Source organism: Xenopus laevis, chromosome 6S, assembly GCF_017654675.1.
Source record: "Xenopus laevis strain J_2021 chromosome 6S, Xenopus_laevis_v10.1, whole genome shotgun sequence".
NCBI lineage: Eukaryota > Metazoa > Chordata > Amphibia > Anura > Pipidae > Xenopus > Xenopus laevis.
Window position 1 is genome coordinate 117,765,239 of NC_054382.1, and position 26,514 is coordinate 117,791,752.

At 40.3% G+C, this 26,514-nt stretch overlaps 1 protein-coding gene across 8 annotated transcripts in view; it reads right to left on the reverse strand.

Moving 5' to 3' along the window:
• The window catches only part of ubr5.S (ubiquitin protein ligase E3 component n-recognin 5 S homeolog), a 106,453-nt gene extending 81,351 nt beyond the window's left edge, over positions 1 to 25,102 (reverse strand). For 4 of the 8 annotated variants that reach the window (XM_018223897.2, XM_018223896.2, XM_018223898.2 and 1 more), the window contains exons 1-5: positions 24,624 to 25,102; positions 11,211 to 11,255; positions 7,898 to 7,979; positions 7,743 to 7,819; positions 2,845 to 2,964 (exon numbers count right to left, since the gene is read on the reverse strand). In XM_018223897.2, coding sequence (XP_018079386.1) covers positions 2,845 to 2,964; positions 7,743 to 7,819; positions 7,898 to 7,979; positions 11,211 to 11,255; positions 24,624 to 24,685 — 386 coding nt within the window. In that variant the 5' untranslated portion in view covers positions 24,686 to 25,102. The remainder of the gene's footprint in view (positions 1 to 2,844; positions 2,965 to 7,742; positions 7,820 to 7,897; positions 7,980 to 11,210; positions 11,256 to 24,623) is intronic. The other 4 variants (XM_018223902.2, XM_018223901.2, XM_018223899.2 and 1 more) reach the window with 1 other exon arrangement.
• Between the last annotated feature and the right edge of the window lie 1,412 nt (positions 25,103 to 26,514).

Consider the following 26,514-nt stretch of genomic DNA (forward strand, 5'->3'; position numbering starts at 1 on the left):
TTAAAACAAACAGGAAATGAGGCAATTTTGTCTCTGAACTTCTCTTTCATGTCAATGAATTACATTTAAAGGGATTCTGTCATGATTTTTATGGTGTCGTTTTTATTTTTTTAAATTACACTCTTTACACTGCAAAGAATTCACTCTACAATATAAAATTACATTCCTGAACCAACAAGTGTATTTTTTATAGTTAATATTGATGTGTAGGCTCCATATCAGGTCATTTTGCCTGGTCATGTGCTTTCAGAAAGAGCCAGAACTTTAGGATGGAACTGCTTTCTGGCAGGCTGTTGTTCCTCCTACTCAATGTAATTGAATCACCACAGTGGGACCTGGATTTTACTACTGAGTGCTGTTCTTAAGCTGGTCATAGATGTAAAGATTTCCAATCTTTATCGTGAGACCACGATTATCTTGAAATGGTCGTTTAAATGTACGATTTGTCCATCAACTAAAAAGACCATTTCTGGTGATATTGCCAGCAAAACTGAGGGTAGCTGCCTGCTTGGCCCTGCAAATATAGATTGCACTGGAACCGATAAAGATTACATCTGACAGATCAATTTTCTGACAGATGTCGGCTGAAAAATCGTAAGATGTACGATCGTTTGAATCCCACTAACTGCACGATAATTTGATTGGATTGGTCGGACTGCACTGAAATCGGTCGTTCACCAAAGAAGAATTGTTGCATCTATGGCAGGCATGTCCAAAGTGCGGCCCGGGGGCCAATTGCGGCCCTTTTTCAAATTTACACCGGCCCTCAGCCTCCATCATGAAATGAATAATAATAAGCCCCCCCCCCCCCAGCACAGTGTGATCAGGAATCCCATAGCAGTAATATTAAGGCACATTGATGTGCAAGTACAGTAAACTAAAGAAGTATGTGAGAGCGGTGCGTCACTATGTGCCAGAACGTGTCTATTGCTAACACCTTCAGCACACAGGCAGCAGTATAGACCAAGTGGCAGATCATTTCACTAATGTGCCCAAATATTACTGCTATGGTTACTCGATTCCTGTAATTTAATGTCAATGGTTCAAAGAATGTCAGGCTGAATGGTCGGCCCCCACACATTTTCATCTCACCAAATCTGGCCCTCGTTGCAAAAAGTTTGGGCACCCCTGATCTATGGGGACCTTTATATCTACCAGGCAGCTGTTATCTTGTGCTAGGGAGCTGTTATCTTTCCATTGTTCTGCCGATGGGCTGCTGGGGTAAAGGGGGAGGGGGGTGATATCGCTCCAACAGCAGTAAAAAGTGACTGGTTTATCAGAGCACAAGTCACATGAGTGGGGGCAGGTGGGAAATTGACAATATGTCTAGCCTCATGTCAGATTTCAAAATTAAATATAAAAATATCTGTTTGCTCTTTTGAGAAACGGATTTCAGTGCAGAATTCTGCTGGAGCAGCACTAATAACTGATGCGTTTTACGTTTTCCCATTTACAGTATCCCTTTAAAGGGGATGTAAAGGCAAAAAATTTTTTTTACTTTTTTACTTTCTATCACCAATATATTTCAATTAAAGATGTGTACCGTTTTTATAAGAAACCCGACTGTACGCAGTGAAATTCCCCCTTCGTTTTACTTGCTCCGACTGCTGCAGATAAGAAACTTCAGATGTTCCCTAACTGCTCAGGGAAACGACCATACTTTCAAACGGCAGGGGGGAGGCTCACCTTACTTCCCAGAACTCAAAGCAGCTTTTTTTCCTCTAGAGCAGACGGCGACTGTGTATACATTTGTATCTGTAGACCCAGTGCAGTCTGCATATTCTGATTATTAGTCTTAATTACTCGTCTTGCTGTATAGGCTTCTATGGCAGAATTTATTTGACTTGTGCGGTTTTGATAATTTATGAAAATTCTTAAAGGAATTGTTCAGTGCAAAATAAAAAATGTTTCTAATATAGTTAGTTAGCCAAAAATGTAATGTATAAATCAAATCACTCCAGCCTTTATACGTCAGTCAGAACGCTACTTTTCAGCTACACTGACTGGTTTCCCTGGTTACCAGGCAGTAACCAATCAGAGACTTGAGGGGGGGCCACATGGGTCATTTCTGTTGCTTTTGAATCTGAGCTGAATGCTGAGGGTCAATTACAAACTCACTGAACAGAAATGTACCATGTGGCCCCCCTTCAAGTCGCTGACTAACTCAGAGTTAGAGAGCTGAAAAGCAGGAAGTTGGATTCTGGCCGTTTTATTAGACATCTGTTCACTCCAGCCTTTATACATTACATTTTTGGCTAACTAACTATATTAGAAACATTTTTTATTTTGCACAGCCTATTTATTTACACAGTTTTAAGTTCCACACTGAACTATTCCTTTAACTTTAATCCCAACTGAAGCCCAGACCACACTGAGCATGTGCACAGTCTTGGTAATTCAAAGATGTTTAACAAAGTTACAAGTTGATGACCCCTGTAGCCAACTTTGAAAGCATAAATAATTTGTTTGATTAGGGCTTGTGGTGCAGTAAGTTCATGTTTAGTATACAAAATACAGCATTTCTATAGCATTACTCTTTAATAGAGGAATACTTTGTTTCAGTCTATATGGGAATATTAGTTGCAATTTATTTAATCTTATTACTTTGTATCAGTAACAAAACCTTCAGGAAAAGGAGACCAACAGCCATGTTGTGTAACCCTGGATCCCACAAAGCTGTAAGAGTAAAAAAAATGGAGCCCGGAGTACACAGGCAATTTTTCAATCACGGAAATGGATATTCTTTGGAAAGAGAACTGCAGAGTATGTAGATCAGATGCCCATTGTTTCTTACAAAGTATGTTAAGCTATGAACATCTTAAGCCTTAACCCTATTAAACTTACCCAAGGGTGTTGCCTGCCAGTCTGCCCAGAGTTTCAGAACCAGACAGAAACCACGGGGAGTCACTAGTCCTGCCTGGCCTTGATGTTCTTCCTGCCCCTGAGCCACTGCTCAACTTTGAACTGGAAACAAAAAATGGCACATCAGTCAAAAAGGAGAAAACAGAAATGGGAAAAGCAATAACATCTGGGCTGTAATATAAAGGCCTAGAATTAAAGAGGTTGTTCACCTTTGAGTTAACTTTGTAGAGAGTGATATTCTGAGACAATTTACAACTGCTTTTAATTTTTTTTTATTTGTGGTTTTTGAGTTATTTAGCTTTTTATTCAGCAGATCTCCAGTTTGCAATTCAAACAGTGATTGCTAGGGTCCAAATTACCCTAGCAACCACAAGAGTGAAACATGAATAGTAGAGGGCCTGAATAGAAAGAGGAGTAATAATAAGTAGCAATAACAATAAAAATGTAGCCTTACAGAGCATTTGTTTTTTTTTAGATGGGGTCAGTGACGCTCATTTAAAAGCTGGAAAGAGTCAGAAGAAGGCAGCAAATAATTCAAAAACTATAAAAAAAAAAGACCAATTGAAAAGTTGCTTGGACATTGTCATTCTATAGCATGCTAAAAGTTAACTTAAAGGTGAACCACCCCTTTAAGGCATTAGACTGGCAACATACAAGCCTAAGCAACACCCTTGGGAGAGTGCAAGAAATAATGCTTTATCGAACACTTCTATTTTAAACTGTAATTTCAATCCAACCCCAGTGTACTACCCAGAGCTAGGCCTAATGTGCTGCAAGCCTTGCGATTATGCAATAGATCAGTGACACCTGTGAAAATGTCACCGTATAAAAGTAACTATTATCTTAGCTATAAAGCAATAAAGCAAGACTGGTCTGTTGACAGAAAGAATGAAAGCCACATGAGGAAGGAAATGCACCTTCACTAACAAATATCTGAAATTTTTAGGGCAATGTCATAGATAGATCATCTCTTAATAGGGATCATTGCAAAAATGATTTACATGAGGAGATCTGGCTTAAAGGAACAGTAACATCAACAATGAAGGAATGACACTTTAACGTACTGTTGCCCTGCAATGGTAAAACTGGTGTGTTTGCTATAGTTTATATAAACAAGCTGCTGTGTAGCCATAGGGGCAGCCATTCAAGCACAGGATACACAGTAGATAACAGATAAATACTACTATAGTTTATATAAACAAGCTGCTGTGTAGCCATGGGGGCAGCCATTCAAGCACAGGATACGCAGTAGATAACAGATAAGTACTACTATAGTTTATATAAAAAAGCTGATGTGTAGCCATGGGGGCAGCCATTCAAGCACAGGATATACAGTAGATAACAGATAAGCTTTGCAGTTTATGATGGGATCTTTTAAAAAAACGTATCTACTGTGTATCCTGTGCCTTTTCTCCTTTTTCAGCGCTGAATGGCTGCTCCCGTGGCGACAGAGGAGCTTGTTTATATAGAATGTTCAAAGCAAAAGCACCAGTTTCACTAGTGCAGCACAAAATTATATTATATTTTCATTACTTTAAACTAGTTTCATTTTTTGGTGATACTGTCCCTTTAAATATGAGCAAGTGCCTTTTTCTGTATTTTCCCATGATTAGGCTGGATCACCACTGTTAGAGTATTTTCGAAAGTGTGGCTGGCCACGGGACTGGTAGTTACTATATGTAACAGTGACTTTAGATTTGTCTAAATATTCACCATAATTAAGAACGGTTAGGCTATGGGCACACAAGCTGTTGTCAGTGGCTGTTGTCAGCCTGCGAGAAGCAGATCTGCTCCCTGACCCATGGATTTGACCTCAGTTTCAGCACTGCTGTGTGTGACCGCACACAGGCTGATCTGCTTCTCTCAGCCTGCAAAAATACGCAGGCTGACAACAACCGTTGACAAAAGCCGGTGTGCCCATAGCCTTAAAGGGGAAGGAAACCTCCTCGGCGCTAACCCCCCTCCCCCCTCCCGTGTATTGCCCCCCCTCCCTTCTCCCCCCTGGCCTACCCCTCCCGCTGGGCAAATGCCCCTAACTTGTTACTTACCCTTCTGCGCAGGTCCAGTCCAGGGAGTTCACAGGCGACATCTTCTTCCACGCGATCTTCTTCCTCCTTTGACCGGCGCATGCGCAGTAGGATCGTTTCGCCGGTACGATCTACTGCGCATGCGCGTGACTTTTGGCGCATGCGCAGTAGATCCGTACCGGCGAAATGCTCCTACTGCGCATGCGCCAAAACGCCGGTCAAAGGAGGAAGAAGATCGCGTGGAAGAAGATGTCGCCTGTGAACTCCCTGGACTGGACCTGCGCAGAAGGGTAAGTAACAAGTTAGGGGCATTTGCCCAGCGGGAGGGGTAGGCCAGGTGGGAGGAGGGTTAGCGCCGACGAGGTTTCCTTCCCCTTTAAAGGAGAAGGAAAGGCTAAAATGAAGTAAGCTTTATTAAAAAGGTCTATATAAATACACCAGTAAACCCTCAAAGTAAAGCTGCTCAGAGTCCTCTGTCAAAAGACAGAGGACTCTTTCCTTCTATTGTGTACACATTGGCTTCTGTATCAGACTTCCTGTTTTCAGCTTAAACCTTCAGGGCTAGGGCTTGAGCATGCTCAGTTTGATTCCTTCTCCCTCCTCCCCTCCCTGCTGTAATCTGAGCCCAGAGCTATGAGTGATCAGGGAGAGACTCAGGCAGGAATTTATGTCACACCTAAACAGAGATTCTATAGTTGTTTACTCAGGTATGGTAAAGCATTCTGCAGAATAAATATAGTGTTCTAGCTTGCACTATTGTGCCTAATCTATTGGCAATAAACTGCTTTGGTAGCTTTCCTTCTCCTTTAACATTATCACATCCCAGTGTTACACAATTTTATTAATCCACTTCCCATTTGTTAGTATCTTGTAAAGAGTATGTCATCATCGGAAGATAACAGGAGATAAGAAGGGTTGTAGCAAGAGTAAAGTTTAATGCATGGCAGAGTCTGCTAGTTAGCAACACCCTTACTGACGCCAGGAAAAAACCAACGCCAGAAAGGAGAATTACTTTTGCCTATTATATTGCAAGCACACAAGGGGGGACAAACAAGAAGGCAGAGGCTCACTTTAGAACCATTGAAACATTTCAAATAAAAACATTAAAACTAGAAAAAAAAACATGTTTATGATGAGAAGCTAAAAATGATTGCACAGAGAAGCCTTCTGGTAATGAGCTGCTCACAAACTGGAGCTTAGGGAAGGGAGAGGTTTGTTTGTTCAAAGGCAGATAGAGAGCTCTGAACACACTGCTCTGTTATGCTCTATTATTTTTCTCTGTAATAATAAAACAGTTACTTAATTACCAAGATATAATTAATACTTATTGGAAGTAAAAGCAGCCTATTGGGTTTATTTAATGTTTACATGATTTTCTAGTAGACTAAAGGTATGAAGAATTACAGAAAGATCCCTTATAGGGAATACCCCAGGTCCTGAGCATTCTGGATAACAGGTCCCATACCTTTACAAGGTACAGGGTTTTTTGTTTTTTTTTTATTACAGAGAAAACATTTTAAAAAAAAAAATTGATTATTTGGATAAAATGGAGTCTATGGTAGATGGCTTTTATGTAATTCAGAGATTTCTGGATAATGGGTTTCTGGATGACGGATCCCATACCTATACCAGATGCTCAATCTGCTATACCATACATGCCTATCGTGAAAGAATAATCCCATAAGTGAATGAAGCGCTTTGAAAGGAGATAGGTAAACTATTCCGGGTGCAGCATTTACTTGATACTGATTTGATACTTGATTTACACGACAGGGACCTTAGATTGTAAGCCCCACTGGTGCAGGGACACAGTTATTCTTCTTGAGGCACAATCAGATCTACATTGTACCTGGACAATTACAGGCTTCTGTTCAACCCTGTACAAAGACATCCAAACGCCATGTATGGGGATGCTTTTTAAAAATGTTGATGTTAGTCCTTATACAGCTGGGTTTATATATCACCTTTAAAAGGAATTGTTCAGTATAAAAATAAAAACTGGGTAAATAGATAGGCTGTGCAAAATAAAAAATGTATCTAATATAGTTACGTTAGCCAAAAATGTAATGTATAAAGGCTGGAGTGACAAGATGTGTAACATAATAGCCAGAACACTACTTCCTGCTTTGCAGCTCTCTTGGTTTCCTCTCAATGGTTACCAGGCAGTAACCAATCAGAGACTTGAGGGGGGGGGGGCGCACATGGGTCATAACTGTTGCTTTTGAATCTGAGCTGAATGCTAAGGATCAATCGCAAACTCACCGAACAGTTATGTCCCATGTGGCCCCCCCTTCAAGTCGCTGACTAACTCAGCGTTAGAGAGCTGAAAAGCAGGAAGTTGTTCTGGCTATTATGGTAAGACATCCAGTCACTCCAGCCTTTACAGATTAAATTTTGGGCTAACTATATTAGAAACATTTTTTATTGTGCACATACCATCTATTTACGCAGTTTTTATTTTTACACTGAACCGTTCCTTTAAATTGGACTTCAAAACACAGTGGGGCTCATTTACAAACCTTGGGTACATTTGAATCTGGGCAGTAACCCATAGGAGCCAATTAGTAACTAGCTTTCTCAGACAGCTGCAGGTTGAACAATATAAGTAAACATTTGGCTAGTTGCCATGGGATACTGCCAAGCCCAAATTTGCCCATTCTGTATAAATGAGCCCCAGTATGTCAAAAATGTCCATGAGACGGTGTAATGTGACATTTTATAACCCAGCTAACTGTGCTTTGTTGAATATCCAATGACTACAGAAAAATAACATCTTTCCCAGAAAACGAGGAAGAGCCATTAAAAAGGCACAGACATAAATGACTATAGCACTGCTCACAGTTCATGTCTTACCCATCATTATTTTCAGGTTTGCTTAATTCCAGTCTGTCTGGCTGCACGGAGAAACCAATTCTGCAAACTCTTCCATCCTAAAACAAGAACAGTTGATTAAAAACGGTTACATCTGGAAAAATGATATCGAATATTGCTTGAAGTTGTTACAATACCTCTAAAAGGAAAGCAGCATGATTGGGTCCAACCACACACTGTTTTATAGTGGTCTGTTCAAGTACGTTCAGAGGGGGGTGGCTGCAGTAGGGAAGAAAGGAAAAACTTGTGTATTGTATCCACATTCCTGCTTTAGTAAAATCTCGTATGAATAAATGCTTAAACGCACAGTAACACCTTAATGGGGTTGTTCACCTTTAAATTAACATTTAGTATGATGTAGAGTGATATTCAGAGACAATTTGTAATTGGTTTTCATTTTTTATTATTTGTGGTTTTTGAGTTATTTAGCTTTTTATACAGCAGCTCTTCAATTTGCATCTTAACCAATCTGGTAATTAGGGTCCATATTCCCCTAGCAACCGTGCATTGATTCAAATAGGAGACTGGAATATGAATAGGAGAGGCCTGAATAGAAGGATCAGTATTAAAAAGTAACATTAACAATACAATTAAACAATTACAGAGCATTTGTTTATTAGAAGGGAGACCGCAACGTCTGCAAAGAGTCAGAAGAAAAAAGGCAATTAAATATAAAAATAAATAATGAAAAACAATTGAACAGTTGCTTAGAATTTGCCATTCTATAACATACTAAAAAGTTACCTAAAAGGTGAACCACCCCTTTAAATATAACTTAGAATATCACCCTCTACATCATTCCAAGACAATTTGCAATCGTTCTACACTTATTTGTGAATTTTTTTTTTATTATTATTATTATTTTTTGTTTGGCAGCTCTCAAGTTTGGAATTTCAGCATCTGTCTGGTCACATAGGTCCAAATTACCTTAGCAACCAGGCTTTGGTTTGAATGAGAGACTGGACTATTGTAAGAGGCCTAAATAGAAAGAAAAATAACAATAATAATAAATGTGTAGGCTGAAAAAGCAACAGATTTTGGCTGCTGAGGTCAGTGACCCCCCATTTGAAAGCTGGAAGGAGTCAAAAGTAGAAAGCAAATGATTAAACTAAACAAATAAATGAAGAATCAATTGAAAGTTATTAAAGGACAAGTAAACCTTTAAAATAAGGCACTGTAAAATTGATGAGGGGACTATTCTAAGCACTTTTGTAATATACATTCATTATTTATTTTTAATTCCAAGATATTAAGGGATACATGCTGGTCAGCAGCCTCTTTCTCCTGACAACTTCCTTGACTACTTGGTGGTCAGAATGGTGAGAAAATGACCAGCAGGTGGCGATGGTGTAACAAAATTCATTCATATTAACAGTACATGTATGCCTTAATATCTTGGAATTAAAAATAAATAATGAAAGTACATTACAAAAGTGCTTAGAATAGCACCCTCATCCCGTTTACATTTACTTATTTAAAGGATTACTTATTCTTTAAGAATGGGACCAGTAACGGAACTAGAAAAATCACACGGCTGATGGTGGGGGCGGGCTCGGCTGCACGGCCCGCCCCCACCATCGTCCGTGTGATTTTTCAATGCGGCTGCAGCCGAATCCGGCCGGCTGCAGCCCGCACGATCTGCCGGGGGGCCCTGCGGGGGTGCGGACCCTGGCCCAGTTGCACCCCCTGCTCCCCCGGTAGTTACGCCCCTGAATGGGACATACTATAACATATTAAAGGAAAACTATACCCTCAAACAATGTAGGTCGCTATAAAAAGATATTGCATAAAACAGCTCATATGTAAAACCCTGCTTCATGTAAATAAACCATTTTCATAATAATATACTTTCTAGTAGTATGTGCCATTGGGTAATCATAAATAGAAAATTGCCATTTTAAAAAATAAGGGCCGCCCCCTGGGATAGTACGATTCACTGTGCACACAACAAACGGTTGCTTAAGTATTCATTTTGGGGGTATAGTTTTCCTTTAAAAGTTTTTTAAAAGTGAAATACCCTTTTATTACAACGGTTGTCAAATGTTTTCACTACAAGCCCCCCCTAGAATATCTAGAACAGCAATTACATATTCACCTCAAATATTACTTTAATTGTTCTAAGGCCGTCAACACCCTTGCTTCAAACTCTACCTCTGGGAGCTATAGCAACGCCTCACACTCCAAAAACAGTAACAGAATAACTGGCTCCTAATTAGACTGACCCCTGTGTGCATGGATTTGATAGGGTGCTATATAAACATCTGTATTCAGACATTCAAGACCCTCTTTATACATCTTACAGCCTGTGTTGTTTGAACCAGGGGTCCCCAACTGCCGGGCCATCGCCCAGTAACGGGCTGCGGACAGTCTTCAACTTCAACCTCTGCTATATATTAATCGCCATTCCCCTTTAGCGTATACACGTATTCGCAGAAATCAGAGTGCTCACATTACATGGATACCCACAAATCTGAACATTAAAGGAAAAGAAATGACAATATAATGTAGTGTTGCCCTACACTGATAATACTGGTGTGTTTGCTTCTGAAATACTACTATAGTTCATATAAACAAGCTGCTGTGTAGTCATGGGGGCAGCCATTGGAAGCAGAGGCTAAACAGTAGATAACACAAGTTCTGAAGAATCTCATTATAATACACAAAAGCCATGAATATCTTGTAAATTATATCCTTATAAACGGTGAGTAGTGATGTCATCAGTTATAAACGGTGAGTAGTGATGTCATTTCTGTCACATGACTCACTAAAATTTGTGTATTATAATTAATAAAGTACCCCCAGTTGTAAAATATGAGGATATTAGAAGTTACCTCGGAGTTCCATGACCTGTATAAAAACACTCGGCCTTCGGCCTCGTGTTTTTATATGGTCATAAAACTCCTCGGTAACTTATAATATCCTTATATTTTACAAGAGGGGGTACTTTATTCACTATGTATACTACAGAGTTTCTGTTATCTGCTGTGTATCCTGTGCCTTTTCTTTTTCAGTTTTAAATGGCTGCCCCCATGACTACACAGCAGCTTGATTGTTTAAACTATAGTAGTACTTAACTGTTATCTACTGTGTATCCTGTGCTTGAATGGCTGCCCTCATGACTATACAGCAGCTTGTTTATATAAACTATAGTAGTACTTATCTGTTATCTACTGTGTATCCTGTGCTTGAATGGCTGCCCCCATGGCTACACAGCAGCTTGTTTATATAAACTATAGTAGTACTTATCTGTTATCTATTGTGTATCCTGTGCTTGAATGGCTGCCCCCATAGCTACACAGCAGCTTGTTTATAAATAAACATTGCAGAGTTTCTGGAGCAAACACACCAGATATACCAGCACAGAACCGTACATTATATTTTCATTATTGTAAGACTAATTCTTTGTGTTACTGGCTGTTCCTTTAAGGAAATAAATGGATTTCTCCCTACCTGCTTAAGTTGTATTTGTTCAGCTTCTCGGAAACTTCTCTTAGCCTGCGAATACAAAAAAGGAAGAGTAATGAGAAAAGCTTACACAATAACATGACACTGTTTCCAATATTTCAGAGGGGGGAAAAATACTGTTAAAAGGGAGTCTCTGTTGTAAGATGCCAAACGCTCAAGATCATGACTCTGGAATTTTCACCACCATTGCCATCTGCCAAGTATATTCCTTTGTAGTCTCGTCATTTATTTAAAAAAAGCCAAAAGGTTATGCAACACTGAAGGAATTGCACTGCCTCTCTCAAATAATGGATTTATTTTTACTTGGCCTTTGAGATTGGGTCCAGCCTTGAGACATACAGTAGATAAAAGACAAGTGTATTCCTGGAATAGTTTTATGGAATGTTTATGTACAGAAGAGAAACTAGGCTCCCTGTTGTGCAATGTTCTGTTCTGTCCAGCTGGCCATGAACCACATGCATCAGTCTGTTTTTTGTAAGGGGAATACGACAAAGGAATATGGCAATGGAAAGGGATTGTGGCGGCCAGACAGTCTACTCTAAGCAATGGAAGCTGAAAAAAAATCATACAGTCACATTAAAGGGATCCCGTCATTGGAAAACATTTTTTTTTTCCAAAACACATCAGTTAATAGTGCTACTCCAGCAGAATTATGCACTTAAATCCATTTCTCAAAAGAGCAAACAGATTTTTTTATATTCAATTTTGAAATCTGACATGGGGCTAGACATACTGTCAGTTTCCCAGCTGCTCCTGGTCATGTGACTGGAGCAGCACTATTAACCGATTCATTTTGAAAAAAAATGTCCCCATGACAGTATCCCTTTAAGGATTATTCCACCTATCTCGATTATCCCACCTATCAGATACTGTCCAATTAGGCCATGCACATTAAAGTGGTTGTTCACCTTTAAGTTCACTTTAAGTATGACGTAGAGAGTGATATTTTGAGACAATTTGCAATAGGTTTTCATTTTTTTATTATTTGTGTTTTTTGCGTTATTTAGCAGCTCTCTAGTTTGCCATTTTTTGCAATCTTATTGCTAGGGTGCAAGTTACCCTAGCAACCATGCATTGATTTGAATGAAAGATTGGAATATGAACAGGAGAAGCCTGAATAGAAAGAGGAGTAAAAAAAAAAAAGTAGCAATAACAATAAATTTGTAGCCTTAAAGAGCAGAAAAAGTAAGAAAAAGGCAAATAATTCAAAAATTATAAAAAAAATTATAAAGACCAATTGGAAAGTTGGTTAGAATTGGCCATTCTATAACAAACAAAGTTATCGTAAAGGTGAACCACCGCTTTTTAAAGGGATGCTTTTCAAAACGCATCAGTTAATAGTGCTGCTCCGGCAGAATTCTGCAACAAATTCCTTTTTTCAAAAGGAGCAAACTGATTTTGTTATATTTCATTTTGAAATCTGACTGGGGACATAATGGCAGTTTCCCAGGAGCCCCCAGTCATGTGACTTGCGCTCTGATAAACGTTAATCACTCTTTACTACTGTACTGCAAATTTGACGCCCCTCCCTTTCCACCCAGCAACCTAACAACAGAATAATGGGAAGGTAACCAGATAACAGCTCCCTAACACAAGATAACAGCTGCCTGGTAGATCTAAGAACAACAAAATAGTAAAATCCAGGTCCCACTGGGAGACATTCAGTTACATTGAGTAGGCGAAACAACAGCCTGCCAGAAAGCAGTTCCACCCTAAAGTGCTGGCTCTTTCTGAAAGCACATGACCAGGCAAAATGACCGGAGATGGGTGTCTAAACATTCAAAAAATACGTGTGCTGGTTCAGGAATGAAATTTTATATTAGAGAGTGAATTATTAGCAGTGTAAATAGTGTAATTTAGAAATAAAAACTAGACCATAAAAATCCCTTTAAGCTTGATGGTTTTTGCCCTCTCCATATGTATTGCACACAACTAAATCTGCCATGATCTTCAATGCTCCCCCCCGAGCCCAGACATCACTGCCATGAACCCTGCCTGCTCTTTATATAATGAACTCTTGTAAAGTGGAGGCCTAGTGCGGTCACTCCCAACTTTGAGAGAAGATATTGCATAAATACAGGCAGAGGCTAGAGGACCAATACGTAAACGTCAATAAGACAACAGGCAAGAAGTCATTGTCGCCTGGTACAGCAGTAACTGGCTGCAGAATACACATCTAGCCTCTAATCAAGTAAAGTAGTCATCTCTCGGTATACAATGTTTTTGGATGATGAAAAAAGTCGTTTGTAAATACGTAGTAGCTGGCACACAGTAATCACACTACAAACAAGATTAGACTAGGGATGCACCAAACCCAGCATTTAGTCACATGCCAGCACTTTAAATCCACAAGTTGCAATGTCCCTTTGAGGCGGCACAGCAATGCTTTGGGTTCACATCAGCCCTTAAAGGAACAGTAACACTAAAAAATGAAAATGTTTTAAAGTAATACAAATATAATACAGTGTTGACCTTCACTGGTAAGATTGGTGTGTTTGCTTCAGAAACACTACTATTGTTTATATAAATGAGCTGCTGTGTAGCCATGGGGGCAGCCATTCTAAGGAGAAAAGGCTCAGGTTACACAGCAGATAAGCTCTGTAGCACACAATGGTGTTACCTGTTATCCACTATTTAACCTGTGCCATATAACCTTTTTTCAATTTCCGCCATTGCTACACAGCAGTTTGTTTATATCAACTATAGTAGTGCTTCTGAAGCAAACACACCAGTTTTACCAGTGCAGGGCAACACTACATTATATTTTCATTACTTTAAAACACTTTTATTTTCTGACGTTACTGTTCCTTTAAGTCTGAGAAGTATACTCAAGACTCCACTAGTGACCAACAATTTTGAATCGCTTTGTTAAAAACTCTGAAATACGGTACTTACTTTACCAGTATTAAAAAAAAAAATGTTCCACAGCATATTACCTTAAAGGACCAGTAACGTCAAAATTTTTTTTTACAAAATTCGTTAGTATACATCGAAATATAAACACCAACACACTTTAAAATTTTAAATTGCAAAGCCTTTATTAAAAAATAACTTACTGAAACTCCACTGCCTGTCCTCTTCAGAAACGGCGACACGGCGACCATCCTTCCTGCAGCAGTTGATTTCTTCTCCCTGGCTATCTCTCCTGGCCACTCTATGTCTGCCGCGCTCTGCCAGCAAGATTGACAGCCAGCTTCTTCTTCTCCAGTCACTTCTTGATGCAGCCGTACTGGTCCTGGTGGTGATCATCTACGGGGCTTGCACAAAACCGGCGTGCGCTGGACTTCTCCCTGCACACTCGGTGTGCTGCTGCTGCGGACTCTGAGCCCTGCTGCCCCTTTGTTTCCCGTGCACCCTGTGTAATGGAGGTCCCTACTGACTGGGGGTCTGCGGCGCTTGTTGTTGCTCCCACTGCCGGGCCTGTCACTCCTGATCGCTGCTCTCATGGAAAGTAGCGCATGGAGAGCCTGTCAGGATCTGACAGGAGAGCCTCTCAGCGTGGCGCTGTCCCAGGCGCTGCCGTTTGAACTGAAGCTCTTATCGGTTCTCAGTTGTGGTTGGACACTGGGACGGTCGATTGTTTGTCTTCTCCAACAAATTATAATCTGTTATGCTGACTGCGGGGTCTGCGGCGTGTGGGGGGCGGCGGAGAGCGCCATGGATCTGACAAGAGAGCCTGTCAGCGTGGCGCTGTCCCAGGCGCTGCCGCTTGAACTGAAGCTGTTATCGGTGAAGTACACAGTACAAGGAAAACCGTCAGAGTTTCCGTACAGAAATGCACTCTTGTGGAGTTCACTTCAGTTCAGACGGCAGCGCCTGGGACAGCGCCACGCTGAGAGGCTCTCCTGTCAGATCCTGACAGGCTCTCCATGCGCTACTTTCCATGAGAGCAGCGATCAGGAGTGACAGGCCCGGCGGTGGGAGCAACAACAAGCGCTCTCCGCCGCAGACCCCCAGTCAGTAGGGACCTCCATTACACAGGGTGCACGGGAAACAAAGGGGCAGCAGGGCTCAGAGTCCGCAGCAGCAGCACACCGAGTGTGCAGGGAGAAGTCCAGCGCACGCCGGTTTTGTGCAAGCCCCGTAGATGTTCACCACCAGGACCAGTACGGCTGCATCAAGAAGTGACTGGAGAAGAAGAAGCTGGCTGTCAATCTTGCTGGCAGAGCGCGGCAGACATAGAGTGGCCAGGAGAGATAGCCAGGGAGAAGAAATCAACTGCTGCAGGAAGGATGGTCGCCCTGTCGCCGTTTCTGAAGAGGACAGGAAGTGGAGTTTCAGCAAGTTATTTTTTAATAAAGGCTTTGCAATTTAAAATTTTAAAGTGTGTTGGTGTTTATATTTCAATGTATACTAACGAATTTTGTAAAAAAAAAAAAATTGACGTTACTGGTCCTTTAAATGTGATGGTAAGCTATTGGGGACATGGGGAAACTCTTACCCCAATAAAGAAAAAACAAGTAACTAGACAGTGGCCTTATCCTTCTCCTGGGTCAGCAGCTGCCTTTTTCCAAAAAAAGCAGCAGGTCCTGACCTTCTCAAACTATAAACAGAGGGGAGAGTGCTAATGTAACCAGAAGACTAATTCCAGCCAGGAAAATATCTGAAAGAAAGATGTACCTTTTCTCTGTGTCTATGTGGGTTTCGTCTACAAACTCCAGTTTCCTTCCACGCTGCAAAGCACAGACAGGTTCATTTCTCTCCTAATGACCAAAACTGACCATAGTGTGAAGGAATGAGTTAGGGACCTTAGATTGTAAGCTCCACTGTGCCAGGGACTGGAGTGAATGATGTATAATCGCTGTAAATTGCTGCAGAATGTGTCAGCACATGACACATGAACAACAACTTTTGGCTACTCCCTCCTATCTCCTATTGTGCTTTTTGCAGAGATCATTAGCACACCCCCACCCCTCATCTGAAACACACAGGGGCTGTAGTAAATCTATGGGAAAATCCAATAAAGGGGCCATGTTTTAAAGATAAGGAGAATTTTTAGCACAAAGTAAAACCCGCACTATATATCAATCATTATGTGGGGGGGGTGCTATATGTCGCCTTTAAGACAGATAAAATCTAAACTAGTTATACACAGAAAGATCCCATTGTTTCAACAAATCAAAAAAAAAAAAAAAAAAATTATCAGGCCAATGACTGGATCACTTAGGGCAGGGGAAACATGGGCAGATTTAGTCACCTGGCGACTAATCGCCTCTTCTGTGGGGCCACAATCTCCCTTTCCCCTGCTATGAGAAGCTGGCGTTTTTGGATTATAGCAGGCAGAAGGGAGGCAGTTTGGGGAGATTGCCCCCTGCAGAAGAGAATTATCTCCCTAAATCTACACTCTGAACAATGACTATTACAATTGTTTAGCCCTCAGGCCAACAACTAGATCATTAATGGGACCCACAAAGACCAAACATCTTTTGGATCATATCCATGGTCTGACGCAGTCCTTAAAAAACAGAACCCAGTCAATATCTGAACGACGACCAATTAGAGGAGGGTCCTGCCCCTACACTGCTGACACGGTCATGAGTAACAGTCACTGCCTTCAAAATAGCATTAAAACAGTGTTTTGAGAGGCCATCTTACATTCCTCTATGCTAGTTGTCTTTTTAACTTGTCACAAAAAAAAAAAAAAAAAAAAACACAGAGCTTGTTGCATTTGTAAAATTTGAAATGGAATGTAACTGTGCTAAAATAAAATGCATTAAACACAAAGGCTCAAGGCTAAGAGCATCACAGTGTTTGCTCCCTGTTCTATATCGGAAATTATTCTTATGCCCCTAACTAATCCAAATCTGTTATACACAGTTAAACATACCATTTATTTACCAGCAAGGACCAGTCTGCTCCAGTTTAAAAAAAAAAAAAAAAAATTATAGTATAAATATACCTGTAGTTATTTTCAAAACTTCGGACTGACGTTTTAGCCCAACCTTTCTCAAGGCCAAGGACTAGGGTTGTATGGAAACGTCAGTCTGAAGTTCTGAAAATAAAAACTATATTTTTTATAAGTCCTGTGAGTGTGGATTCTTTTGAATATTTATCGAGAATTTTTGATGTTTCTGCACTCAGGCACATATTAACTTTATCGTGAGTGCCGAGAGATATAGAGATAGATAGAGATCTCTCTCTCGATATATATATATATAACTTCTCACACGGTATCTGCACTCCTACTGGTCTTAATTTGACAGTGGGTGAAGGGTCAAATATAGCATACAGTTAATCAGAAGGACCCGCACTCCATATAACGTGAAACAAACTTATTTTTTATAAATGCATATCCATTTGCAAATTGTCCTTGATAAAGGTCCTAATGTGGGACAAAACGTTGGACATGCACTTATAATAAATATGTTTGTTTCACGTTATATGTGTTGCGGGTCCTTCTGATTACATAAATATATATTATAATATATACACACACATATATATATATATATATACATATTTAGGGTATAACTGCACAGGGATCATGGTTACCCACATACATTTTAGACAAACATGTTATTTAACTAGGCACTGTTTATATTTTCAAGAGAAACATTATCACATGAATCCTAAGACAAATCGTTTAGCAATCAGAACACAAAGACCTTTTCCAGCCAACTTTCCGTAAGAAAATATCAAAGACCTAATACAGTAACTATAACACACAGAAAGCAATATGGGAATAGAAATCAAATGCCGTCATCTGCAACTGATCAAAAACAGTTTACTAGGGATGGACGAATTTGACCCATTTAGTTTTGCCAAAAATTCGCCGCCGGCGACCATTAAGGTCTATGGGTGTCAAAAAAATTGTCGTGAGGCGAAAAAATTCGCCCATCCCTACAGTTTACAGATGTCACTGATTTTGCTGTAAAAGCACAAGCATATGGCAAGAAAGGGATCAGCCATGTAACGTACCCATCCCTATTTATATAGGCAATGCCATAGATACAGCTAAAGAAATATAAATAAATATGACACTAGGAGGTGCTGCAGAGGCTGCAGTCAGCGCTGACATGCGAGGGGCGGAGCTTCTGCAACCAGATGTGTGACTGAGAAACAGGAGCAAAACGTGTCAACTGGCCACTGCACAAACTTAACCCCGACATGCCTGAACTTCCCCAAGAAATGTTCTTGTATACAAAATATACACACAAATACAATAAGAATGCAACATACCAGCAGCAGCAAATGTAAACACAGAGCGGAGGTGGCATGTTTAATGGAGAACTAAAGCTTAACTAAAGAACTAGGCTAGAAAAGTTGTACATTATGTTTTGTGCTTCTGTACCAGCCCAAGGCAACCACAGCCCTTTAGCAGTAAAGATCTGTGTCTCCAAAGATGCCCCAGTAGCTCCCCGTCTTCTTTTCTGCTGATTCACTGCACATGCTCTGTGCTGATGTCACTTACTGAGCTTAGGGACCCACTCACAATATACAGTACACATAGAATAGAAATGTCACAATATAAGGCTGATTAGTAATTAATACAGATAATTACTACATGACAGCACGAAAACCAGTGCAGTTAGCATCACAATTTAATAATCAGCCCTGTAGCATCAGCTTATATTACAGACAAACCTAATTTTCTGCTTGATAATTAGTGACGAGCCCTAAGCTTAGCTTCTCAACATCTGCTCAGAGCCCACTGAGCATGTGAGTGTCACAGACACTTTCCAAGATGGTGACCCCCTGTGACAAGTCTGAAGTCCTGGATCATTGCTGCTATTGACAAGCTGAAACTTTAGCCTCATGCAATAAGTTCAGTATTTAAAATATGGCCTTTTTATCCATATTCATTTTTAGGATTTAGTTCTCCTTTAATAGCTACAATCAATAAGCGGATCTGATATTACATGTGGCCTTTATAAAAAGGCTATTATCACACACTCCATTCACTGCTCAGGAATGCAGGGCTGGCTCTATGTGCAGCCAAATCACTTTGCCAGAGCGGCTCAATGTCATCACATGACACAGCACCCTTTCCTAGCCACGTGCAGAAGCCACTAGGTACAATGTATCCGATTCAGGAAGCACCAACGACTTTACTTCATCTGCCACTTAAAGGGGTTGCTCTCCTTCCAAACACTTTTTTCAGTTGTTTTTAGATTGTTCCCCAGAAATAAAGACTTTTTTCGATTACTTTCCTTTGTTTGTTTTTTACTGTTTTTCCAAAATCTAAGTTTAAAGTTGAATGTTTGTGTCTCTGGTGTTTGAGTCTGGCAGCTCAGTAATTCAGGTGCAGATTCTGAACTGTTACAATTTTGCAACATTTAGTTAATACATTTCTCAGCAGCATCTCTGGAGTATTAACAACTATTGTATCAATTCCAACAGTTGCCTGTAATGAAACTCAGGGATTCTGATCAGCAGGGACAAAGATAAGAAATGTATCAACTAAATGTATCAATTTAGAACAGTTTACAGAGTCGGCGACCCGCCCTTCAAGATCTGCTTTAGAAGGTGAAAAATGACACTTTACACTTCAATATTAGAAAACCAGCCACGTATACAAAAGAGAGAGTAATTGGGAAAAAGTTGTTATTTCTGGTGATCTATCTAAAAACAACTAGGGGGCACATTTACTTGGCTCGAATGAAGGATTAGAAGGAAAAAAACTTCGAATTTCTAAGGTTTTTTTTGGCTACTACGACCATCAAATTGGCGACTTCGAATCGAACTATTCGAACTAAAAATCGTTCTACTATTCGACCATTCGATAGTCGAAGTACTGTCTCTTTAAAAAAAAAAAAAAAAAAAACTTCGATCACCTACTTCGCCACCTAAAACCTACTGAGCACCAATGTTAGCCTATGGGGAAGGTTCCCATGGGCTTTCTAATTATTTTTTTAGCGAAGGAAAATCGTTTGATCAATGAATTAAAATCCTTCGAATCTAAGGATTTAATCGTTGGATCGAGTGATTTTTCCTACGATCCTTCGAACGAACTGCGGTAAATCCTTCGACTTCGATATTCGAAGTCGAAGGATTTTCTTTGACGGTCGAATATCAAGGGTTAATTAACCCTCGATATTCGACCAATAGTAAATGTGCCCCTAGTTGTTTGAAGGTGAACAACCTTCAAACTTTAAAGGAGCAGTCCACCAGTAAAATAACTAAGTATGATGTATAGAGAGATCTTCTCAAGACACTTTGCAATTGGTCTTCACTTTATACAGTTTTAGCTTTTGGTTCAGCTGCTTTCCAGTTTGATCCAGCAACCAAAGCAGTAGTTTGATGAAGAGATGATGAATAGAAGAGTTGAGCAGGGAAATAAATAATAAAAGTAACAAAAATGAAGCCACACAGCAATAGTTTTTGGACTGTCAGGGGTCAGGTATTGAAAAAAAAAGAAAAGAGGAAGGGAAGAAAAACAAAAAGTGTTAAAAAAAAAAAATAAAGACCAAAATGAAAAGATGCAAAAAGATTAACTACCCCTCCAATAACCACTACCCCTTGACAATAGCTGACCTGGGGTAATCAGGGGGCAGTAAATAAACACAGGGATGGTTCCAGACTGAATACCCAAATTCAATCCAAAAAGAATATTTCTGAAAAGACTAGATTAAATCTATTGGGAGGAGACTTAACACTGCTATTTACATTGAGGAGTTATGGAAATGATATGCCTGTCTGTGAAGGATCCTTATGTTTTGGGTTTTTTTTTTTTAAAGCCAAAAAGATGCCTTTTTTTCCCTTTCTGGAAAGATGCCAATCACAAACCAGTGTTGTGGCTGATTGGGGCACATTTCATATGACACTGAACAGATTACATGCCTGTGACATGCTGTCGACCCGCAAACATGAACACAACAGACAGCATGTAAAATTAGTTTTATTTATCTGTTTAATATAATCATTCTGTGCAGCCAAAAGTCAATAATGACTGAAGTAATGGCTTTGAAAAGCCATTAATTTTATTGACCTGGCAGTGTAACATTCTGGCTACACTATTTCTATAGTAGATTACATCTAAAATAGGTACAAGATCAGTTGTCCAAAAAGCACCGAATTACAGGAAGTCAAGTCTCCCATAGACTCCATTTTAATAAAATAAAATTTAAATTTTTTACAATTGAATTTCTTTTTCTCTGTAATAATAAAACAGTAGGTTGTACTTGATCCAACCTAAGATATAATTAATCCTGATTGGAAGCAGAACAATCCTATTGGGTTTAATGTTTAAAATAATTTTGAGAAGCCATTGTATGGAGATCAAAATTATAGAAAGATAGCTTATCTGGAAAAATCCCAGGTCCTGAACATTCTGGATAATAGTTCCATACTTGTAACGGACGACCAAATTGACATAATGACCATAAATATTCTATTAATCCTCAGTATCTGACTGTAATTAACGAGAGCCATGAATATCCTGTAAAATATATGTTTATAAATGCTGAATGGTGATGTGATTTGTGTCCCATGACTCAATGGGACTTGTGTAGTACAGGTATGGGACCTGTTATCCAGAATGCTCAGGAACTGGGGCTTTCTGGATCACGAATCTTTCTGTAATTTGGATATTCATATTTTAATCTACTAGAAAATGATGTAAAACATTTAATTAACCCAACAGATTGGTTGTGCTTCCAATAAGGATTCATTAAACCTTGGATCAAGTACAAAGTACTGTTTTATTATTACAGAGAAAATAATTTTTAAAAATTTGGATCATTTGCTTAAAATGGAGCCTATGGGAGACGGCCAATCCGTAATTCAGAGCTTAATGGGTTTCCGGATAATGGACCCCATACCTGTTCAACAAACCTATACAATAGCCATGGATTTTAAAAATTTGGATCATTTGCTTAAAACGGAGCCTAAGAGAGATGGCCATTCCATAATTCGGAGCTTTCTGGATAATGGATTTCCGGATAATGGATCCAGTACCTGTTCAACATACCTATACAATAGCCACAGATTTTAAATATTTTAATTATTTGCTTAAAATGGAGCCTATGGGAGATGGCCATTCCATAATAATGGATAATGGGTTTCCAGGGTTAATGGGTTTCAGGATAATGGATCCAGTACCTGTTTAACAAACCTATACACTAGCCACGGATTTTAAAAATTTGGTTCATTTGCTTAAAATTAAGCATATGAGAGATGGCCATTCCATAATTCGGAGCATTCTAGATAATGGATCCAGTACCTTTTTGAACAAATCTATACAATAGCCACGGACTGTAAAATATAAGCATATTAGAAACCACTCAGCCTTCAACTGCTTGATAACTTCTAAAAAACTTATATTGAAGATCAATAACAACTTAACAGAAGGGCAAGGGGTGGGGGCTTTAAATTTATGCAAAAAATAAATAAATTCTATGAGACACTGGGGGCCCCACAGCTGTTTAGTGGTGTGTCCTTTGTTATCATTTACGGAAGTAGAAAGTTCTGAAATAAACAAAGGGTATTTTCAAACACAATCAATTAACTGTCAATTAATGAGAGAGAACACTATTTACAGGGGAGAAGCGTCCAATACAAAAATGTAATCCAGCACGGATTCTTTATAGTAGGCCAGTTATTTACTAATCGATGAGGCCAGGGGCCTGTGGGAGATGGCCATTCCATAATTCGGAGCTTTCTGGATAATGGGTTTCCGGATAATGGATTTCCGGATAATGGATGCAGCACTTGTTCAACAATCCTATACAATAGCCAGAGATTGTAAAATATAAGGATATTAGAAACAACTCAGCTTTCAGCCATGTATCTTTATACTATCAAGGAACTGCTTGATGACTTCTAACAAACTTATATTGATGATCAATAATAACTGAAGGGCAAGGGGAGGGCTTTACCGATAGGCAAAAAATAAATAATATCTGAGACACTGGGGGGCCCCACAGCTGTTTAGCGGTGTGTCTTTTCCTGTTGTTTACAGAAGTAGAAAGTTCTGAAATAAACAAAGAGTATTTTCAAATACAATCAATTAACTGTCAATTAACGAGAACACTAATTTATTTACAGGGGAGAAGCGTCCAATACAAAAATGTAATCCAGCACGGATTCTTTATAGTAGGCCAGTTATTTACTAAACGATGAGGCCCATGGGAGATGGCCATTCCATAATTCGGAGCTTTCTGGATAATGGGTTTCTGGATAATGGATGCAGTACTTGTTCAACAATCCTATACAATAGCCAGAGATTGTAAAATATAAGGATATTAGAAACCACTCAGCTTTCAGCCATGTATCTTTATACTATTAAGGAACTGCTTGGTGACTTCTAAAAAAAGCATATTGATGATCAATAATAATTTAACTAAAGGGCAAGGGGTGGGGGGCTTTACAGATATCCAAAAATTAAATATCTGAGACACTGGGGGGCCCCACAGCCGTTTAGTCGTGTGTCTTTTCCTGAAGTAGAAAGTTCTGACATAAACAAAGCGTATTTTCAAATACAATCAATTAACGAGAACACTGTTTATTTATAGGGGAGAAGCGTCCAATACAAAAAATGTAATCCAGCACTGATTCTTTATAGTAGGCCAGTTATTAACTAAACTATGAGGCCAGGGGCCTGTGGGAGATGGTCATTCCATAATTCGGAGCTTTCTGGATAATGGGTTTCCGGATAATGGATACAGTACCTGTTCTACAACCCTATACAATAGCCAGAGATTGTAAAATATAAGGATTATTAGAAACCACTCAGCTTTCAGCCATGTACCTTTATCCTATTAATGAGAACACTATTTATTTATAGGGGAGAAGTGTCCAATACAAAAATGCACTGATTCTTTATAGTAGGCCAGTTATTTACTAAAGGATAATGATTGTAATAAAACATTATGATCCATAGAAGCGACGGAGAGGCCTAGTTTGGGGGGGGCTATAAAAAAAATCAAAGGGCCACATTTGGCCCGGGGGGCCGCAGCTGGACAGCCCATGTTTAATATACTGGAATGAGTCCAGACATGTGTTTGGATTCAATGTCCACCCACACACTATCCATAGAGACTAATAAAGAATAAGCCTCAGCACAAAGTACTATGAGTGGCATGGGCAGAGAAATGGAAGCACATGTGGCTTCCCCAGGCCTCATGGTCATGTCACTGCTCACCCTGACTCCTGAGCAACTTGCACCGGCAACAACAGGAAAGCTGTAAGATGTAGTTCAACAACAGCCAGGGTAGACATCCTTGAAAATATCGAGCAATCACACACACACACAACAATAGATTAGTATTATACTAGTGTCTCTACAAACTCCCCAGGGGGTCCCTATGAACCTGAAGCCCCATTTGATTTTTTTACCCTCCTCGCCCCAAAAATCAGCCCCGGCAATTGTGCTAAAGACAAGGGGGGTGTTGGGAGTAACAGCTGGAGCGCCAAGGCTTTGCCTATGTCTCCTCCCCTCGCTCGCCGCCCTCTCATTACCGATCATTGAGCTGATCCTCCGTGCCGGGCAGCGGGTGCACCACAAAGTGTATGGAAGTCATTGCCGCGACCCCGGGCGACCCACAGGGGACGAAGGCGGCGACGCTTTCTATCCCGTGTGTCGTTATGAGGCGTAAGAAAGAAAATGTCTGCTGGATTCAGGATACAACACCGAGGCGGATTCCTTTCAAACAATTGCTAAAACAAAACAAAAAAATGAACACTAGTACACGGCGACGGGAAGTCTCTAGGCTCAATTCCGATCTGCTTTCCTCGAAACGAGGGCTAGGGCGGAAAAGAAAAACCAACGGAGAGTTGGCGGAATTATCTCAGCAAGCGGCCGCCATCTTGCAGCTTCTCCACTAGTTTGCCTTGCTGCTCCTCTCTCCGGGGGCCTTGGGTTAGACTGTAAGATCGACGCTGATTGGCTGTAGCTCGGACAGGCTTCGCCGGCCGTGACAGTTTCAAACGTTAGCTGCGATTGGCCAGGGAGCCTTTGCAATAATGCGCAGGCGCTTCTGTGCTGAAATCAATGGAATTCTGGGTAGCGCCGGGTGTGACGTAGTATTTAGATGTCAAGCAAGTGCTCGGTGCAATTGCGTTGCATCAGTACTTTGTTAGGTAGCGCAGGGTTATCTGATAGTTAGTATTTTGACCAAAAACATGGAATGATCCTTTCAATAAAGTTTTATCAATGGTGAACTCTAGTGAAATCCGCTTTTATATAAACACACGATGTTGAGACAATGGGGCTGTGAAGGCAGTAATGGCCAGTTAAAATGGCGATTGGTTACTACTTGACAGATATTAGTGGAGGGATGATATTCGGCCGCATTATAAAATTATGAATTCAGTGCTTATGTATTTATACACTCATTAAGCAGGATAAGTCTGTAACATGTTTACTAACATAGGAGATAAATATCTGGAGAGATTTCTGGCGATGTTGCCCATAGCAACCAATCAGATCTTTGATTTTGTTTTCTAACTAATAGGTGGCTGTTTAAATCTAATTGCTGATTGGTTGCCATGGGCAACATCTCCAGAAATCATTCCAGATATTAAAGTAGAAGGAAACCCCCTAGGCGCAAAAATCCCTCCCCCTTCCCTGTGTTGCCCCCCCTCCCTCCTCCCCCAGGGCAAATGCCCCTAACTTGTTACCCCACTGCGCAGGTCCTGTCCACGGAGTTCACAGGCGCCATCTTCTCCCGAGCGGTCTTCTTCCTGCTTTGACCGGCGTTTATGGCGTATGGCAGTAGGAGCATTTACCGGTACGGATCTACTGCGCATGCACCGAAAGTCGAGAAGTTTTCCGACTTTCGTGACTTTCGGTGCATGAGCAGTAGATCCGTACCGGTAAATGCTCCTACTGCCCATGCGCCGATTAATCCAGGAAGAAGACCTTTTTAAAGCTTGGATTTTAACTCTACTCCACATGTGCTCCCTTGCAGAGAAATAGGATTGCCACCTTTTCTGGAAAAAAAATACCGGCCTTCCTATATATTTATCTTTTTTCCCCTATTAATAACATTGGGATCAACCATCATTTTTACCGGCCAGGCCGGTAATATACCAGCCAGGTGTCAACCCTACTCACAAGTGCCCAAGTCCGGTGCAGTTTTCTACTAACAGGAACCAGGTAAGTTGGCATCCACCATGAGTGGAGCTTTTGTTCTATTTTAAGTGGTGAGTCTTTTGGGCAAACTTACTAAAAAGTGAAGTGGCTAACACTAGCGACAATTCACTAGCGTTGCCAACCGCAGGGACATCACCAATTCACAAGTGCCAATTCGATAACAAACCAGACCGTCGCTACCGCAGTTTCGGACCCTGGCGTATTTTTGCTCCAGCGATCGGGCACTACTCCACAAATTCACTAAAGTGCGGATTT